Genomic DNA, 21094 nt, shown 5'->3' on the forward strand with positions numbered 1-21094 from the left:
ACAATTCTATTCCATGCTTTCTAATAGTATTAGTTTATTTTCACCTGTACGAATGAAAGAATACTTGGTACACCAGCACATTCATGACCCTATGAATTTCTTATCTTACTTGTTTGCATAGTTAGCAAACATGTATTCAGTCCTGATCGCAATGGATACTCTAGAGATTCCCTCCCTGATGCCTTTGAATGGTTTGGTGGGTTCTGACAACACTGAAACAGCAGGAAGGTATCTTGTCCAATTCACAGTCCGTTTCACTTCCTGTCTACAGCTCTCAGTTCTTTATAACTGTACAACACACACAATAACATAGTCTTTACTCTTTTCTCAGGGATTTGCTTCTTGTCAAGGATCTGTCAAAAACTGCCAAACAGAAAACTGATTCATTCAGGGGAGCCTTGCTTGTTTCCTCTCAGGCAAAAAAAATTCAGTGCATTTTGAGCTGTGAAGCAGTGACATGGGCGGAAACCCAACAGCATTGCAATTAATTTTCTATTTACCCTTTGCTTCTGAGCCGTTAATCCCCCATGGCAACCTCAGGTCAAATTGCATTGTTTTGAACCTGATGATATGATAATTAGGAAGTCAATTAACCCTCTTTCGGAATACTCTGCAGTCCACTTTCAGCTTAAAGGTAACATCTTAGAAAAAGAAAACAGTCTTTCCCTAAAAGCCCATGGGTCCTCACATACTTTGTACCATATAAGTGTAGATGCCCCCAGCAGCTGGGAGAAATTCAGACTACTCGTTTGACATGTTGTATACTTTCCAGGAAAAAAAAAATGAGAGCTTGAAACAATAAATGAGGAAGCAAGAACAATTTTTGAAAGTTCCCTAATTTAACTTAAAATCCATGGTTTACAACATGTTAAAAAAGAATATTTGTATTTCAATACTCAATAGTTGGCTATCAGACAATTTTTTTATTCATTCATGGGACATGGCCGTCCCTGGCTGGCCAGCATTTATTGCCCATCCCTACTCGCCTGAGAGTCATTGCTGCAGGTCTGGTGTCACGTATAAGCCAGATTCGGTAAGGACAGCAGATTTCCTTCCCTATAAGATCATGAATGAAGCAGCCGGGTTTTTCTGATCAGTGACAATGGTTTTGCAGTCATCAATAGATTCTTAATTCCATATTAAGAATGTCCTCAAAATATTGAGAATGGAACTTAATCTAAATGTAGACAGCTAAATATACGAGCACTTTTCTTACCTCGACAAGTTGGCAAAGGGCTGCTCCATTGGCCATTAGACCGGCACTGAGCTCTCATTGAACCTTGCAGTAAATATCCCTCATCGCAGGTAAAGTTTACAACATCGTTTAGATTGAACTGACTCCCGTTAGTTTTGCCATGAGCTGGGTTGCCTGGATGACCACATGTGATTGCTGAAACAATGAAGTTTGAGGTACATGGTATTAAGACAAGGACTAGGGGAAGAAAAGACTTCAGGTCAAACAATGCATAAAAATTTTGCTTTGAACTGCAATGACATGATACGATCTTAAAAAGGAATGGAATAGATCCAGTGTAACTTATTGGATGTTGAACTCTTACGAACCTCAAATTCTGCGAAGATATATTTACTAATTGCAGTTTCTACCGTCCATCCTGTTTATCTTTAAGATTTGACTGGATTATTATTTCATCTGTTCAAAATCAGACTTAACACATACTAATTTGATACTGATAACTGAAGTCATTTAAGACTGCATTTTGTGTATCCTCTCTGGATATGTTTCTGGCAGGGAGCTCATAAAATAAGATGGGTTCCCAGCCCACCACCATCCCACCCACCCCTGAGCTTAACCCTATAACATAGTAGGTAAGCAGATGCCAAAATTCTCAGCCTGCCCTCCATTTGTAAATAAATAATTAAGTTGATTGAGATTGTTAATAAGCCAATTGACCCTGATAATATGCTGCCCACACCAGAACATGGTTGCTGTGGCCAGAAGTTAAAAAAAAGTTTTGAAAAAGGAAGGAAGGTGTTACGATCTTCGGGGGTGCCCTTTGCGCATCAGTCAAACCCCTCCCCTCCTAAGGTAGTTACCCCCTTCCCCAAGCATCCTACCCATTTGTTCTCCAAAACCGAACCTTGTCAACCTGCTTCTGAAACTGGCCAAAACCTCCCTGCCCAATGCTCCGACTTAGCTCACTCCAGGATCCATCAGACCTTCTTCTTGGGATGAGTGGTGGACCTGGCAGTGCCCACTACTGAACAACTGGCATTGCTGGGAGTGATGGAGCTGTCAACTGGATTGGTGAGCAGTTCCCAAGATCAGGACTTCTTAATAAAAGTCCGAGGAACACTCATATAATACAAAACTGCAACAATCCACATCTCTATTCAACACCATAAAAACTGAAGGAAAAAGACGTAGATTTCTAAAAGCAGATGAAGTCAAACATCACTGCATAAAAGGAAAAGCAGATGAAGTTAACGTTCACCGCAGCAAAGGAAAAATACTTACGAACACAGACTGCCGGCTGTCCTGACCACTTGTGGTCCTGCTGGCAAATTCTCACGGAGGAGCCAACAAGACGGAAACCTGGATTGCACTGATAGACAACTGTGTCACGATAACTAAAGCCATCTCCACTGATATGACCATTTACAATTGGATCTGGAGAGCCACAGTGACCAGCTAAATTTGGGTGCAGAAAAAGAGAAGTAGGTAAGGCAGTTAACAGCAACAATATTTCAATGTTAACAGATAAGAATCATTGACCTCTGGGAAATGCAGGCTGATCCTTGCAGGATGTGAGAACATAACAAAACACTACAATTCCAGGTTGGAAACCTGAGGAATGGATTTCTGGAATGGAATTCCTAGTTAACTCGGAATTTATCACACAAAATAGGACACACTGAGTGTTTGAAATTAAGCTATCAGATTTTCAAATTAAAAAAAAACATAAGTTTAACTGAATGTAAAAGATAGATCAGAATATACCTCTACCAAAAATACCAGCCTTCATAACATTATTAAAAAAAAGTAACCTTAAGATGTATACAACTCTTTAGCGATGCAATGTGAAGTGCCATTTTACTTTAGAAGAGCAGATGCAAACTATAGAAAATCAGCTGAATCATGATGGTATGGACACAGGATTATGGAGGTAATTGTTTGATTTCATGCTCCTGGTAGGAAGACTCTTCTGCTCAAAGTACATATTGGAAAGCGGATGTGCGCTTTGATAATTTCTCACCATTTAAATGAATAGCCAGGAGTTATGCAGTGTGTGCTCCTGAATATTTAAAATGGGCTATCAGTGGGCTCCAGGCGCTGAATTGGAACATTGTGTCTGAGAAAACACAATTACCTACACCAGCTGCAAAAGGATGCAAAGGAATGCATTTTTCTTTCTATTTTAGTCAGCCCGTTTTAGAAGGATACAGACTTCACAGATATGATGTGGGTGAGTTGCAATTTAAATTTGCCTGTGCTTGGCTTCAATGATGTATCCTACCCATGCCCCACATGTGCCCTACTCTGACAACCGCAACTCAGAGCACCAGGAAATTTGTGAATCGGGCACCTGTCATCTTTAAGGCTAGATGAAGTGATACTGTAAATTTAAACACATAACATAAGAAATAGGAAAAGCAGCAAGTCATTCTGCCCCTTCATCATTCGATAGAATTGTGGCTAATCTCCAATCTCCTATCTCACTCCACTTTCTTACCTACTCCATATATCCCTTCATTCCCTTGATCAGCAATCAATCTCAGCCATAAATAGACTCAAGTCCACAACTCATTAATCTAGAGAATTACAAAGTTTCACAACCATATGAAAGAGGAAATTTTAGTCCCAAGTGATTAATGCCTTACACTGAGGCTGTGTCCCCATGTTCTAGATCCCTCAGTGAGAGGTAACAACTCTTCAAGTGTCCTCTGTCAAGCACTTTGAAAATCTTGTGGTTTAATGAGATTGTGTTTCATTCTTCTAAGGTCTAGTGAACATAGGCTGAAATTACCCAGCTTCTCATCATAGGATAACCCTCTCATCCAAGCAACCATAACCAGTTGAGTGGACCTTTGCTGTACTCTCTCTCATGTGAGTATATCTGACATCTGTGGAAGAATCTATATCCAATAAGGACTAAGTTCAAATCTCCCAAATACAGATCACTTTATACTCTTTCATCCATGGCGGACAAAAGACTTCCATCCCATCAGTCTGAGTTTCATTGAAATTCTGATCTCAGAGTTAGGAGGTCAATATTGTTAGCTCTGCATTACTTCATCTTTCACTTCTAACTGCAGTGATATAAGTCACACAAAACTACAAAATGAACAAGTAGTTTTGATGCATTTTTCCAAAAGGAAGATATTCCATTGCTGCAAGATGGGCTTGATATTCTTTAGTTGCAGGTGTCAGTTGTTTAAAGTACATACCCAGGCATCTGGTTTCCACTCCACTCCATAGCCCATTTACTTGGCACTCTCGGACATGAGATCCAGCCAGTGTGTACCCAGTATTACAAGTAAAGATTGCAGTCGCTCCATATGTCTGCAGTGTCCCAATCTTATTGCCATTTGGTGGGGAAGGGAGATCTCCGCATGAGACAACTGGTTAAAAAAAGTCATATCATTAGGAATGGAACTCCCTAAACCTGGTATAATTTTTTCTAGTTCTTACCTTGTGGTCAAGAGTAGCCACTTCTGATATGAGGACTCACACTAACAAATGAACATTCATTTATCATACTTCTTCCCCTCCGCGTGTCTGTTCAGTAACAAAACCAAGTCTGATAAGGCAGTGAATGCCAACAAGCTGTCCGATTGTGGGGAAATGATATGAGACACTGATCCTTATTGCACTCAACATCCACATCCACACAGGCCAATAGATAGTAATCAAAACCCACTAATGCTACCTGACCTGCGGATTAATTCCAGCATTTCCTGTTTTCATTTCAGCTTTTCGACGTGCCTGATGTTTTGTGGTTCTAGCTACGCCAACATGTCCAGAGTATTACCAGCAGGCACTTCCAATCAGCTATGGTAGGGACAAAATGGGTACACAGTTCTATCAGGTGTGTAGGCTAATGTGTAGAGAGCTTCACTGCAGTAAAAAATCTCTCTTTAGAGGTCAGTTTCATAGAACCATGAAGTACTACAGGAGGTCTTTTTGCCTGTTGTGTCAATGTGGGCTGTTTAATAGAGAAAGTCCTGCTCGCCGGTTCCTTCTTAGAGAGCAGCAGCTTTCTTCTTTTCAGGCATGCATTCAATTCCTCATTATAAGTTGCTGCTGAATCTACTTCCATATCCATTTCAGGCATTGTCTTATAAATCAAAAATCATAGAATCCCTCCAGTGTGGAAGATGCCATTTAGCCCTTCAAGTCTGCGCCGACTCTCCGATAGTGTACCTTACACAGGCCCTCTCCCCCACCCTATTCCTGTTACCACACACACTTATCCTGATTACTCCATCTAACCTACACATCCTGGGATATTAAGGGGCAATTTAGCACGGCCAATCTACCTAACCTGCACATCTTTGGACTGTGGGAGGAAACTGGAGCATCCGAAGAAAATCCAGGGAATGTGCAAATTCCACACAGTCACCCAAAGCTGGGATCGAACCCGGGTCCCTGGAGCTATGAGGCAGCAATGCTCGTCTCTGTGCCACCGCGCCGCCCTCATGGTGAAACTGACTGTGGGAAAATAAATGTCCTTATCACTCCTACTGCTGCTGGAAATAGTTACTTTTACTACTTTGCTCATGTGCCTTCGTAATTTTGAGGGTCCCTGTTAAATCTCCCTTTAATCTCCTCTAATCTAAAAGGAACAATTCCAATTTCTGGTCTCTCTGTATAGCTGCAGTTCTTCATCCCTTGTGTCATTCTTGTAAACCTCCACTGCACCCTCTCCAAAGCCCTGGACATTCTTTGGCTTCAGCATTCACAAATTGCATGCATACGAGATAATCGCTTAATTCCTGTTAATACATTAATCTTATGTCAAGTCGCGCATTTTAAAGCATTAAAAGAAGCTCTACCATAAAATTTGCAGTTCTAACTGTGTACGTGCTTCACAGCAATCCCAGTTTAAGTCACAAAGTGAGAATAAACAAATAACCATTGCGCCCAGTGGAAAAGCGCAATTGATGTTTCTATGGTTCTATTGCAGGTCAGTGGGACTAGGCAAAAATTGGTTCGGCACAGACAAGAAGGGCCAAAAGGCCTGTTTCTGAGCTGTAATTTTTTATGGTTCTATGTAGGTGGTTGTTTACGAATGACTATTTTTACAACTTCTGGCACACATACACTATTAGTCTCAAATTACACAATCATTCTTTAAACAAATCACAAGAACTTGCTCTTACTTTTGCAGCTCGCTTTTTCACTGGGTCCACTCCAGGTGCCATTAGCTTGACACTGTATGACCTTGTGACCCCTTAAGTAATAGCCAGGGTTACAGCTCAGCATGACTTTGGTTCCAAATTCATTCACTGACCCATAAATGAGCCGCCTGACAACTTCTTTTGAGAGAACAGTCTCAATCGCAGGGCATGACACAGCTGAGAGGAGAAGGGAAAAATAAATAAAAGGTGATCTATTAGTTTTTGTAGATAAATAGCACGACAAAACCAAGCTTTATGGTGAAATTTTGTTGTTCCCATTTCAAGTCTTGCTGTGGATGAAAATGAGAGCAACAAAACCTGACAAGACAGGCTGCAGGAGAAAGACCGGGACCAAATTGAAAGCTTAAAGAGGCCAATATAGCCCCATTACAAATGTGAATCTGCTCTAAGTATGTCCTTGCTTCCACAGCGACAGTCTCTCATGACAGCATTTTTAGAAAGCTTTCTTCCCAGAAGCAAATAAGGGGTTAATTTTCCTAATTGGTCAAGAATTAAGTGTTAGATTGACTTGTTCCATTAAAAATAGCCTTAAATTTGAAAAAAAAAGTACATCCCAGATTATTATTCTATACATTCCTTTAGTAAGCTGCATGTTAGCCCGGGACAGGGGCGGCAGTGGTGGTGTTGGGGTTTTACAGGTGACAAGGTGGAGAGCGAGATAGAAATCCTTGAGGATTGAAAAAAACGTCAGAGCATGAACCCTGTCCTCCACGTCTTATTCGTTCATATTTTATTACGTCATATTCTTAGTTTTACTTCTCAATTTCTGAAATCTTATTTGCCCATCTTTCACCCCTGCCCCTATGCCCACTCACCACTGGCCAAATGCCACATTCCTCAGGTTGTCTTCTGACAATCTCGACCTACGTACTGCCGTTCACACATTCCGATCTCTTAATGGATGTTCTTAGCACCTTTCTCAGTCTTTATCATCACCATTTACGTTCCCTTTGTCCAATTACAGCTCCACCTCCCCCTCCCACCCTCAGAGTATAACTCTTGTCCGATTTTTTTGCCTTTATCTTCATATTAAAGGTCTGCATGGAATAGAGAGAGTATCCAGTCAATCAGCAGAGTCTTGTGTGTGTGTTTTTTTAACATACTTTATCATTTTATAGATTAAATTCATGGAAGTTCACCAACAGCTTGTCAACAGGGTACTAGGTCTATAAAGCATAAGATGTTATGGCACTACACAAACTGAGAACATCAAGGTTCAATCTCTATTAGCTGTTCCATTGATCACATTTCACAAGGTGGTGGTAAGATGCCAAAAATGATTCCGTGACCGACATACTACTCAGGATTTCTGCTACTATTCATTTTCCATGTATGGACATTGGCTGAGACACAAACAACATTTGGCTGCGATGTTGCAGTAGGGATTCACACATGAAAAGGATCAAGGGGATGAGGCACAGGAGAAGTATAGGGTCCCACTCTCCCTTCCCGACGCAAATGTTTTTTGGTGCATTGGGAAGGGAGTTGCATCTTGGCCATTTCGCTAGATGGAACGCACGCACATCTCCTGCAGCCGGAGAACAGGCACAGTCAGGATCACACTGGAAACCAGCGGGAAGAGAGGAAAGTCATTTCAATCTGTTTTTAATGTGTTTTAAATGTGATTATCAGGCCTAGCATGGAATTCTCCAGGCCTGATAGCAACTTACACCCCGCCAGGAGTATTTCACTGAGGCGAGGTTTAGAGTAGCTTCCCATGTTTGGGGAACTAGTGGGAGATCCCGCTGGAGTGAAGGGTGCCCCCGGGCATGGGCACCCTGGCAGTGCCAGCCTATGCCCCCTGGCATTGCCCAAGGGGCAGAGTTTATTGAGGGTAGGGTCTAGGGGGCAGTTGATGGGGGTGGGAGTCCCGCTGCCACTCTGCATGGAGATCGGGATTTTAAGCGGGTTTCTGACTTTGAGGCATTCAGTCATAATCCCACGGATGGGAGCTTCCCACTATTGGCTCCTCAGCCGAGCGCGAACCTGCAGTTCCTCTCGTACTGAGCAGGATCACTATTGCAGCAACACTTTCTAATCATCAGCAGGGGGAAACTAACCTGTCTCGGGATGGTCTAAACCCAGCTCATGTTCACTATTAGCGGGTGAACAATCCAACACTTGGTAATTTTTGCTTCACGATGATAGAAGGATTAAAAAGCGATGTTGCTAAAAACTCATTTGTTACAAAGAAATTAGTCACATTGGTATCCCCCAATGCACGGAGAATCCTCCCACTGGAAAGCAAAAGGTATCATCAATTTCAGAATGGAGGGGAAGAGAAATAATAAGCAGCAGTCTATGTGTTGTCGCAGAACCTGGGTAAGAGAAATTTCAGCCATTAGGAGCCATCAGTTTCCCATCTGACTTTAGGAACGTTGGTATCTTGGAAACCAAAACCTGAATTTCACTTTGAATAATGAATACAAGTGGATTCTTCATCAATACTGACAACATCCACAAGACAATCAGACACTTATAAAGAAGTACTGAAGCATGATTAGATCCGTTCAGATAACACTAAAGTGGTTTTGTTTGTAAATGCTTTTCCATGCAATGATTTAGGCCAGTGGTTTTTTTCTCAGATGTGAGGGGACTGAAAACTGACCAAAGACACCTCCAGACCCTGAAAGATGCCCTCACGAGAACAGGATATGGTGCTCGACTCACAGATCAGCAGTTCCGATGCGCCACAGCGAAAAACCGCACCGATCTCCTCAGAAGGCAAACACGGGACACAGTGGACAGACTACCCTTCGTCGTCCAGTACTTCCCTGGAGCGGAGAAGCTCCGACATCTTCTCCGGAGTCTTCAACATATCATTGATGAAGACGAACATCTCGCCAGGGCTATCCCCACACCCCCTTCAGACAACCACACAACCTCAAACAGACCATTGTTCGCAGCAAACTACCCAGCCTTCAGGAGAACAGTGACCACAATACCACACAACCCTGCCACAGCAACCTCTGCAAGACATGCCGGATCATCGACATGGATACCATCATCACACGTGAGAATACCATGGTAAATACTCTTGCAACTCGGCCAACATTGTCTACCTGATACGTTGCAAGAAAGGATGTCCCGAAGCATGGTACATTGGGGAGACCATGCAGACGCTACGACAACGGATGAATGAACATCGCTCGACAGTCACCAGACAAGACTGTTCCCTTCCTGTTGGCGAACACTTCAGTGGTCACGGGCATTCAGCCTCTGACCTTCGGGTAAGCATTCTCCAAGGCGGCCTTCACGACACACGACAGCGCGGAGTCGCTGAACAGAGACTGATAGCCAAGTTCCGCACACATGAGGACGGTCTCAACAGGGATCTTGGGTTCATGTCGCACCATCTGTAACCCCCGTGACTTGCCTGGGTTTGCAAAACCTCACTTACTGTACTGTCTGGAGACAATACACATCTCTGTAACCTGTGATCAGTGCTCCTTCCACTCACATTGTCAGCCACTTCAGGTCTTGAACAGCAGGTTAGGTGTAAGGATTCGCATTCTAATCAGTAATCTCTAAACTGTCTGTGCTTTATATGCTCTGTCTGAGACCAGAACTCTCCATTCACCTGACAAAGGGACTAACCCCGAAAGCTTGTGAGTCTATTATCAAATAAATCGGTTGGACTAAAACCTGGTGTTGTCAGACTTTTTACTGTGTTTACAAAGAACGATATGCAGAGACAAATTAAAAAGCATGCATGTCTAAAATAAAAATTAACATGAGATATTCAAGCCATAAAAACAAAAAGACAGCGACAGGTACTGGCAGCAGGGAAGCCTAGGAGACAGCTTGCTGAAAGGCAAGGTCCCCTGCGAGCTCTGCTCAGGAGCACAGAGATAAAGAATACAAGAGTTTAGTCAAGTTGTTGGCACACAGTAAAAGATTCTGTAAGGCCTGCCAAGGAATTTTCCACAATATGGCTCAGAGTACGAAAGAATCAGCTTTCAGCCTGTGATTTGATACCTCATACAAATCACCACTCTGTAAATTGACCCTGGAGAGTGTCGGCACCTCCAGAGCTGTAACGCATGGCTCCTACAATAGAAGTCTATGTTTGAACTCTGCGGCCCTGATTTTACTGGCATAGTCAATGAGGATGGGTGAGGCTCACTGAACGGCGTTCCTCGTTGGACTTGGGCACGATCTTACAAGTCTCGGGTGGCTTTGCTGGTAAAATCAGAGCCTGAAACATTGGTGAAAGTTCAACCAGTTGCCAACCTGGCTTGCAGCTCCACATTGGAGGCAGATTATTGAGCCTCATGGATAGCAACTTTCAATGGTCACTTACTTTTGCAATTTGTTCTCCCAACAGGTCAGTGTAATTTAAGGCTGAACCCAAAAGCAGTGTTAGTGGGGCAATGGGTCTGGTACATATTATCATCTCTTAAGAAGGCAGCACATTTGTTCTTTCACCAACTCCTCAAACTGACAGGGCCCGGCTGCCTTGACAGCTGCCAAGGTGTCACAGTGAACGACTGGATCTTCATATGCTTGAGCATCCTGAAGTCACCAGCTGTGAGCATGTCAGAGGTCTGAATATGAGGAGCAGCCCCCATTTAGCAGTTCTGCTGAAGTCACAAATGGACCAGCTCATAGGAGTAGTTGAGAAATCCACTGATAGATTCTCTACTACCATCTAAGCAAGCCTGCCTTCATGGGTCAAAATATGCTTTGGGATTTTTATAGCTCCATGCACTACAATATTGGCCTTATCAGCAATAAAACCCAAGCCATTTGCTCACTCTGCAAACTTGATGCTGCAACAAGGCCCATCACAGCTACATTGAAGGACAATGGCTACGTTGATCAGATCATTGCTCACTGTATAATCATGCAAACTCATGAACAGGCCTATGGCTGCAACTTTTCATCCCAAAAAGTGCCCAGGCTACTCCAAATTACCTTGTAGAGTGAGAGGGCTCAGAAAATTTGAGCTACAGGTAAAACTAGTCATTTCATACTGCTACAATGCAATAGCGACACAAGTGGGTATTTATTCTCCACTAACAGGATGCTGCTCTCAAACCAAAAAGATGTCCTCACTCTCACACAATACAAAGTTTAGTGCCAGTGTGAAGCTAAATGTGCAGTGTTATGATATGGAGGTTGATCCCCTTTACCTTGAGTCGTAATCTGGTAAAATTATTTAGGAAGGTGTCAACTGTTTTTAAAATAATGTTTAGAGATTCATTAACAGAAAGGCTGACACTCGCTTTAAGTGAATAATTAACAAGGTATTTTATTTTAATCACCACAAACTTTAACTAAACAAGTAACATATTAACTAAGGTACAGTTCAACTGATATGCTGTTCGAATAATACAAGGAATATTCATGACCAAAACAGTAATAACGGAATTTAAGCCACTCTCAAAGATCTGTAGGTCTGATAGTTTTGGAGTTCTTTGGTAGTTGTCCACTGTCTATCAATGCTGTCACATTTGGTACCTTTCACTGGTTAGAGGGTTATTTATCTTCAGACCAATCTGAAGCTGGCAGAGTTAAGAGCTAACTGTGCCAGTTGATGTAACTGCCCTTTACTGCTTCAGGTGATCTGGCCATGCTTCTGGTTGAACTCCTGGCTCACCCCCAGTGAAACTGAGCTGAAGGCATTTAAATTCCTCTTTTATAATCCTTTTGACATATTGACATTTTTGTATTTAGATTGGCCTGAGGTTGACAACAACGGCAAATTCAAATCTAATAGGTCTCTTTTAGCAAAGTATTTTCTTTAAACTCATAGGCTGTTAGCTGAATGCCATCTTTAAACTTACAGGCTAACAAATTGCAAAAACCAACAGAACTGGTTGACGAGGTAACCCTGATGCTTTTTGGACTCTTTAGAATTTGTGTATACTCTGCATTTTAAAGACCTCAGCCCTAAACAAAACCAAATTGTGTCTGTCCTGATGATTGCAAAAAAGTTTCAACAACATGTCTCTTTTCTCAACAATAATCCAAGATCCCTCGTGGAGGCAGTGGACATGGATGAGGTATTAAACAAATATCTTTCATCTCTATTTACTTGATAAATGGAGACCTCCAATGCCACAGTAAAGGCGGATTTAGTAAAGAGGTTAGATAGCCAAAAGAAAGATAATGAAGAGGTGGTTTAATGTTTGGTAGTGCTCTAAGTTATAATGTCACCTGGTCCAAGTGTAATGCATTATAGGTTACTGGGGGAAGCAAGGATAGAAATTGTGGAGGTTTTGGTTACATTTCAGTTGGATTTGGATATAGGAGTGATGCCAGAGGATTGAAGAATTGCAAATATTGCTTCCGTGTTCAACATGGAAAGAGGGATAACTCCAGCAAAATGAGGTCAATCACACGGACATTCGCACACCTCATCAGATTAGAATTGTGCCAATGATTCAAACTGAAGGTGAACATTTAAGAAATTAAGTTAAAATCATACCTATGCAAATGACTGAAGTCAGCTACTAAATGTACCAATGATCTGATAGTTAGATAAATGGGTTCAGATGGTTTAGAAAAGTTCATTTGAATGAGTGACATGGGTTTGGTGCAAACGATTGTACGGCAGTGACAATAGAAGTTAGGTTAAAAGGAAAGCAAGGGACTAGAAAGAGGCTGGCAATAGGAATTAAATGGAACACAAGGAAATATCAATATAAGACAGGGACGGAGGAACAGAAACACTAATAAATAGACCAGAATAAAGCTTAATATAATTAATTCCTTGGACTTAATACTCTGCTGCTGGATCAGCTTGCAGCATATTTGAACAAGTTCAAAATAGCTTATGAATTATAGCCAGTTAGGCTGCAGTGCTTCAACATTTTTCTGGTCACATACTGGGTAAAAAGCATGAGTAAAGGAAAGGCAGGCTTTCATTGACATAGCCACTTTCACAAGCTCTGGAAGTGGGATTTTCCATGCAAGCCACTGCGTGTTTTGAGGCAGCAGTCTGCCACTAGCTGCCGGTGGGATCTTCTGGTCCTGCCGCTGTCAATGAGGTTTGAATGCATCCCTCACCGCCAAGAAACCCATGGCGGGATGTGCTGTCAACGTGCCATGGGTGAGACTGGAAGATCCTGCTAGTGTTAAAGACTGGAAAGTGTTGGCCGGGGCATCCCAAAGCGCTTACTCGGCCTAAGTGACAAATGGGCGAACAACAAACTGAACCAACACAGACTCAACAAACTATGGAATTGCAAAAGTATCATTTAATTTTACAGTGAACATGTTTGACAACCTCCCCCTCCAGCAAAGGAACAAATAAAAAAAAACAGTTCCGCTGAATACACCGGGGTCAGAAAAGTTAGTAGTTTTAATGAAGAAATCCGTTATCTCTCGTCTGCTGAATTATGGATAAGATAGTTGTCATATAAGAGCAATAAATCATGTCAGAGATGATTGGAAATAGATGCAAATGCAGCAAAGGATAGCAGAAAAAAACTCCTGCAGTAATTCATTTCTATTAGGCAGCACTTGTGTGTCTTTATTGTGTAACGGCAACTTTCTACAACTTAATCTAATCTGAAGTGCAAAAGTATGATTTGAATGCCATTTAATCCAAATGATTTATTCCCCTACAAAGCTTATTACCCAAATATAGAACTGAAACATAGAATTAATGCTGTATTAATTGTAGCCAGAGGCTACAATTTAACATCTGCAAGAAAACAGCGACTGCAAAAGGTTCCAAAGCCATTACAGAAGCAAAATACTGAGGATGATGGAGATGTGAAATACAAGACGAAATGGGTAGGAAATGGTCAGCAGGTCAGGAAGCACCTGCCAAGAGAAACAGGGTTAATATTTCAGGTCAAAATGACCTTTCGTCAGAGCTGAAGAGAGAGACATACATGGTAGGTTTTGAAATGGTGTGTGAGGTTGGGAGTGAGGGGTGGGAGGGGCGTTGTGCATCAGGATGGAGGACAATAAAGATTAAATTACAAAGCCAAAGAGGTAGAATGGGCACAGTGAAAATAAGATGTATCTCGATGAGATGTGAACAGCTCCAAAGCAATCATCTGAATGCTTTGTGGAACACCTCCATTTAGTCTATAAATATGACCCTGTTGCTTGACTTTTCAATTTTTCACCTTGTTCCCACTCTGTCCGTTTCCTGTTACACTGTTTTGATGAAGCTCAATGGCTGAGGCATTGAACAGGTATTAACAGTGAAAGACACCAATAACATGCTAAAAATGGATGACAAGAAGGCTGTGGCAGGCTCTAAAAACTATCATTATCACAAAAGCAGTATGTTGGGCAAGTTAATGGAGCTAAAGGTAGACAAGTTTCCTGGCCCTGATGGAATGCTTCCCAGGGTACTAAAAGAGATGGTGGGGGATATAACAAATGAACTCGTGGTAATTCACTGGACTCTGGGAATGGTTCCAGCAGATTGGAAAATAGCAAACCACTGTTTAAGAAAGGAGGTAGAGAAAAGGCAGGTAACTATAGACCTGTTAGCTTAACTTCTGTAGTCGGGAAAATGCTTGAATCTATCATCAAGGAAGAAATAGCGAGACATCTGGATATAAACTGTCCCGTTGGGAAGACGCAGCATGGGTTCTTGAAGGGCAGGCCATGTTTGACTCATTTGGTGAGTCATTGAGAACATTATGTGTGCAGTCGGAAACCATGGATATGGTGTATTTGGATTTTCAGAAGGCATTTAACAAGGTGCCACACCAAACACTGCTGCATAAGATAAAGGAGCACAGTGTTACTGATAATATATTAGCATGGATAGAGGATTGGTTGGCTCACAGAAAGCAAAGAGTGGGGGTAAATGAGTATTTTTCTGGTTGGCAATCCGTGGTTAGCGGTGTGCCTCAGGGATCAGTGTTAGGACTGCAATTGTTTCCGATTTACATACATGATTTGGAGTTGGGGACCAAGTGATGTATGTCAAAATCTGCAGATGACACTAAGATGAGTGGCAGAGCAAATTATGCAGAGGACACAAAGTCTGCAAAGGGATTATAGATAGTCTAAGTGAGTGAGCAAGGGTCTGGCAGATTGAGTACAATGTTGGTAAATGTGAGGTCATCCATTGTGGTAGAAATAACAGAAAAATGAAATATTATTTAAATGGTAAAATATTGCAGCATGCTGCTGTGCAGAGGGACCTGGGTGTCCTTGTGCATGAATCACAAAAAGTTGGTTTGCAGATGCAACAGGTAATTAAGGAGGCAAATGGAATTTATCCTTCATTGCTAGAGGGATGGAGTTTAAAAACAGCAGGGTTATGTTACAGCTATATACGGTGCTGGTGAGGCTACACCTGAAACACCATGTACAGATTTGGTCTCCTTACTTAAGAAACTGGAGGGGGTACAGAGGAGATTCACTAGGTTGATTTTGGAGTGGAAAGCGTTGGCTTATGAGGAAAGACTGAGTAGACTGGGGCTATACTCATTGGAATTCAGAACAATGAGGGGAGATCTTATAGAAATATTTCAGATCATGAAGGGAAGAGATAAGACAGAAGCAGGGAAGTTGTTCCCACTGGCAGGTGAAACTAGAATTAGGGAGCGTGGCCTCAAAATAAGGGGAAGTAGATTTAGGACTGAGTTGAGGAGGAACTTCTTCACACAAAGGGTTGTGAATCTGTGGAATTCCCTGCCCAGTGATGTAGTTGAGGCTACCTCATTGAATGTTTTTAAGGCAATGACAGATACATTTTTGAACAGTGAAGGGTTATGGTGAGTGGGCGGGTAAGTGGAGCTGAGTCCACAAAAAGATTAGCCATCATCTTACTGAATGGCGGTGCAAGCTTGAGGGGCCAGATGGCCTACTCCTGCTCCTAGTTCTTATGTTCTTAAACATGAGGAAGAAATGCCAGTGGCACAGTGGTTAGCACTGCTGCCTCACAGCGCCAGTGACCCAGGTTTGATTTTGACCTCAAATCACTGTCCGTGTGGAATTTGCACATTTTACTCATGTCTATGTGGGTTTTCTCCAGGTGCTCCTGTTTCCTCCCACAGTCCAAAGATGTACAGGTTAGGTACAGTGGCCATGCTAAATTGACCCTTAGTGTCAAAAGGATTAGCAAGGTAAATACGTGGGGTTAAGGAGTGGGATTGTTGGCAGTGAAGGCTTGATGGGCTGAATGGCCTCCTTTTGCATGGATTCTATGTAGGGATTCTATGATTCTAGCATCTCAATTTTCAACACCACATTTTACAGGCTTCAGAACTCAAATATTGAGGTTAACAATTTCAGATTGTTTTGGGTCTTTTTTTTTAGCTCTTCATGTTGCATTCAGATAGCTGCTATGTTGCCATAACTTTGTTACTAGTTGTGTAAAACAGTCCTCCCTGATTTACTACCTTACTCCTAACATTGCTGATTATTCACTTGTGTATTCTGATATTTGAATCATTGAACGTACTGAACAATTTGACTTCCTCAATTCACCTCATCTGCTTCAGAATTCTAATTCAATTTGCCTTCACTCCCATAATCTCGTGGCAGAATTCTTCAAAATCGCCTTTTTTTGAACATACTTTGTGGGATGTGGGCATTAATGGCAAAGCCAGCATATCCCCCTACGAATCCTGAATTCCCATCAGAAGGTGAGGCTCAACCACCTGCTTGAACTTCTGCAGTTCTTGTGACAAACATTGACATTGCTGTTAGGCAGGCAGTCTCACAGTCTTGACCCAGTAAAAGTGAAGGAACAGAGATGTAATTCTAAATAGAATGTTGTGTAACTTGTAGGGAAACTCAAGAGGTGATCATTTAAAAAAAAACATTCATGAGACATAGGCACTGCTGACTAGGCCAGCATTTATTGCCCATTGCTCATTATCCATTTGTTTGCTGCCCTGATACTTAAACAGTAGGAGATTTTGGGCTTGGAAGATATCAAGTTACTACAGTGCATCTTCTTACACACTACTGTCACGGTGCACGGGTAGTGGTGGGAATGGATGCCAGTAGATGGGTTAGAGTTGGGGTTAACTGCCTGTTTTTCTGGGATAATTTTGACCTACTGACTCTTGTTCGAAGCAAATGTGGTGTATTTCATTGCAGGCTTTGGCAAGTCGATGTGTGAGTTAAGAAGCAAAAACGGAGGAAGCTGACCTCTTATAGCTGCCATTTCTATAACTGTTTGGTTCACTTTCTGTTTGTGGTGACCCCCAGGTTGCTGTTGGAGGGTGGATTCAGCAATAGTGATACCAAGGGGAGATGGTTTGATTTTCTCTTGTTGAAGATGCCTGGCAACTTGAGTAGTGCGAATGTTATTTGCAACATAGTAAACCAAATATTGTTCACTTTGCTACATGGGACCATTGACTACTTCATTATCTGTGGAGTTATGAATGGGACTGGACATTGTGCAATTACAAGTGAATGCCTCACCTCTGCCCTCATGATGGAGGAAGTGTCACTGCTGAAGAAGTTGAAGATGGCTGAGCTTAAGACATTGCCCTGAGGAACGCTTGCAGCCATGTCCTGGAAATGAGATAATTAGCTTCCAACCAGCACAAAGATATTCCATTGTGCCAGCTATGGTCTCAGACAGTGAAGAATTTTCCTCTCTATTTCCTATTGACTTCAATTTTGCTAGGGTTCCTTGAGGCTACACTCAAGAAAATGCTACCATGATGCCAAAGACAGTTACCCTTATCTCACCTCCCAAATGTAGCTATCCGTCCATGTTTCAATCAAGGCTGTAATGAGGTCAGGAACTGGTCCTTGTGGAATCCAAACTATGATTTAAGCGTCTTTAGATAATATCTTCTTCCATTGCTTTAATTGAAAACACACCTATAGTATGTTAATTGGCCAGATAGTATTTGTCCTGTTTTTTATGAACAGGACATAGTTGAGCAATTTTTCACATTGCCAGGTAGACACCAGAATCATAGGTGCACTGGAGCAGCTTATCTCAGGGCACTGTGTGTCCTGGAGCACAAGACTTCAGTGCTGCTGCTGGAATATTGTAAGGATCCAAAACTACTGCTCTACCCAGTGTCCTCAGTCATTTCTTGATAACATGGAATAAATTGAATTGGCTAACAACTTGCATCTGTGATGACGGGGATCATCAGAAGCTTGGACTTATGGCTGAAGATGGTTGCAAATGCTTCAGTCTTGTTTTTTGCATAACATGTTTGGCTTCCCCATCATTTTGGATGGGACTGTTCATGGAGCCTTGCCTTCCTATTGCGTAACTATCCACCTCCAGCCATGACTGGATGTGGCAGAACTGCAGAGTTTTGAACTGATTCATTGGTTGTGAGATCACTTCACTCTGCTTTTAGCGTGCTGCTTCCACTGTTCAGCATTTTTGAAGTCTTCACCAGTTTGTTACCTCAGGCTTGGAGCTGTCCTGGCCTATTCTCAAACACTCCTCACTGAACTAGGCCTCGGTGCCCGGAAATGGTAGCGTGTGGATATGCTGCTTAGATATTTATACAACCTTCTTTGAACTTATACTCTGTCTTCTTGCTAATTCAGCCTTGAATTGTTTTTTTACCTTCTACAATAATCAAATACTGGAATGACATGTTTGTATATCTGCCCACGATCACCTCAAGGACTTTTTTTTTCTGATGAGCATATTTACAAGTATTCCATTTAATGGATAGAGTGGAATTTGAACTGAAAATCCCAGATAAGCTGATAGGATTGAGAACAGATCAGGAAGCCATTGAGTAGGCTTGCCGTGTCTTTTTAGCTGAGCATCAGTTTCCAAGTTTCGTTCTGTGTTTACCAAACAGATGGTGGGGTGGTGTACCAAATTTGACAAAAAAAAGGATTAAAGGCTGGAGTTCAAAATGCATGGATTCCTAAAACTCCAATCACAGGAATGGAGAGGAGTCCTGAGGAAAGCTGCTGCCCAGCTCTCTCACTCTGACCTGGAAATCCCATTACCAGATCTGAGAAGCTGTAGTGAATTGAGCCCTCTCAAGTATGGGAGGAGCAGGAATGGAAAAGCTTGAGGAGGTCAGCAGAAGGACCGTGGCTTGTCTGAACAGTGGTTAGTGCAGGAAGAGGATTCAGGACCTTAGGAGGGCAGGAAGGGTGAGTGGGATCCCGTTTTCAAGTGTCCCCACAATCTGCCTTTCCCAGCATTCTTCTGCACCGCGCCACGAGGACAAATATACCTTACAGCTTCACCCATTCCTCTTTGTCCTGGCACATCCTCACATCCCCACCTGAACAGCCAATACTCACACTCATCCTCAGCCTATTGGCCTCTCACATCCGTGCCTCACAGTGACCCTCCACAAATATTGTCCTTCTCTCTTACAACACAAATCAATCCAAACACTCATAACTCTCTGCCTTTCTAACAACAGTAACAACACTTCAGACAAAGTACAGTGGGTGCAATGCACTTTGAGACAGCCTCTGGTCTTGACTGGTCCTGTTTCCTTCCTCTCTCTGCTTGCGGCAGACGAGAGTGCCCAACCTCGTGCAGAGGCAAAGAGGTGAAGATTGTGATCGGCCCTGTGGCGTTCGCACTTGGTCCTCTGGGAAGGAATTCTTGGTCTCGGAAGCTGTAGATGACAGCACTAATCGGCAGTGAAATCCTGGAATCTCCTGCCCCACTGGCGCTGACACGTTTAGAAAGCTCAACATCTGCTGGTCAACTCTTCTGTGGTCCCCTTGTTCCTCATCAGAGGCGAGGCAGAGCTCACAGCAGGGAAGCTCAGCTCAAGATGAAAGAAGTGTAAGACGGGTGAACTGACTTGAATGAAGTTGACAATAACCAGTCAAGCAGTGAGAGCACACCGTCAGATGTGCTGTGCTCTGACCTGGGCATGGCTGTACCTCATCAGTTTCATTTTTCATTGCCAAGTCAGGCTGTCAGTTCATTAAAGATGCATTTCCCGTTGTGTACTCTCCTGGTTGATCCCCATGAGTTGGTGGTACTTGCTTGCTGTTCAAGCCAAAATAGTTAAGCAAATGATCAATCTGTGACATATTTGCACATGACCGTCACTTACTTAACAGCTCCAAGTGGGTCCCCTGAACACACACAAGCAGTCCTGGGTGTAACCCAGAAGGGCAGAATATCAGCGTCCTAACATGTCAGTTTTAGGGATACGCTCCCCATGCTCACCCAAATTTGCTTGGCAGATAAAATTCTGTTTCAACTGATGGAGATTTTTTTCCCCCAGTATGTTGAATTAATAACCTATCCAAGTAACAAAATAATTGCTGCAGAAAAGAACGACTCGATGTTATTTGTTGTCTAATTTGATGGGAAATAGGGGACAGATAAAGTGGTTGAATGGATAGTTAAAATGCAAACTAATTGAGTGCCGTTCCATGGCAGGCCTGAAATAGGAAAGGTTACTTTCTGAAGCTTTTTTCCATTAACTCCCTCAATTTAAACTCCAGGTTTGATGTAGGTTCCACCTTGCTTTTGAAATCCTGTCAAATGGGATTTTGTACCTGCACTTAGTCTGTAAGCAGTAGGTACCTATTGTTGCTTCTAGATTTACTGCTCATAGCCTTTTGACTCTTCATTTTCCAATTAAATAAAATTGTCAAACAACTGAAAAATGTCATTATGGTATTCGGACACACTTAGCTCAAGTAAATGATGTAATCGCATTTAGCCTGTGAATTTAAAACACATTAATGTCCAGATTAACAATTCAAAATCATGGGCTCCTTTCAAGAATAATATGGGGTTACAAATGCTTAGGCGATTCAATTATCACTTTGAAGCAGCCTGTATTAATTTAAATTTGTA

General features: G+C 42.3%; 1 protein-coding gene across 1 annotated transcript in view; it reads right to left on the reverse strand.

Moving 5' to 3' along the window:
• Nucleotides 1–21094, reverse strand: part of LOC145345358 (CUB and sushi domain-containing protein 1-like) — a 1850124-nt gene that overhangs the window by 116732 nt on the left and 1712298 nt on the right. Inside the window, exons 50-53 of the mRNA XM_080193174.1 lie at nt 6343–6537; nt 4408–4581; nt 2477–2650; nt 1217–1390 (exon numbers count right to left, since the gene is read on the reverse strand). Of these exons, the coding sequence (XP_080049300.1) occupies nt 1217–1390; nt 2477–2650; nt 4408–4581; nt 6343–6537 (717 nt within the window). The remainder of the gene's footprint in view (nt 1–1216; nt 1391–2476; nt 2651–4407; nt 4582–6342; nt 6538–21094) is intronic.

Source organism: Carcharhinus amblyrhynchos, chromosome 7 (genome assembly GCF_965287045.1).
Source record: "Carcharhinus amblyrhynchos chromosome 7, sCarAmb.v2.hapA, whole genome shotgun sequence".
NCBI classification, from domain to species: domain Eukaryota; kingdom Metazoa; phylum Chordata; class Chondrichthyes; order Carcharhiniformes; family Carcharhinidae; genus Carcharhinus; species Carcharhinus amblyrhynchos.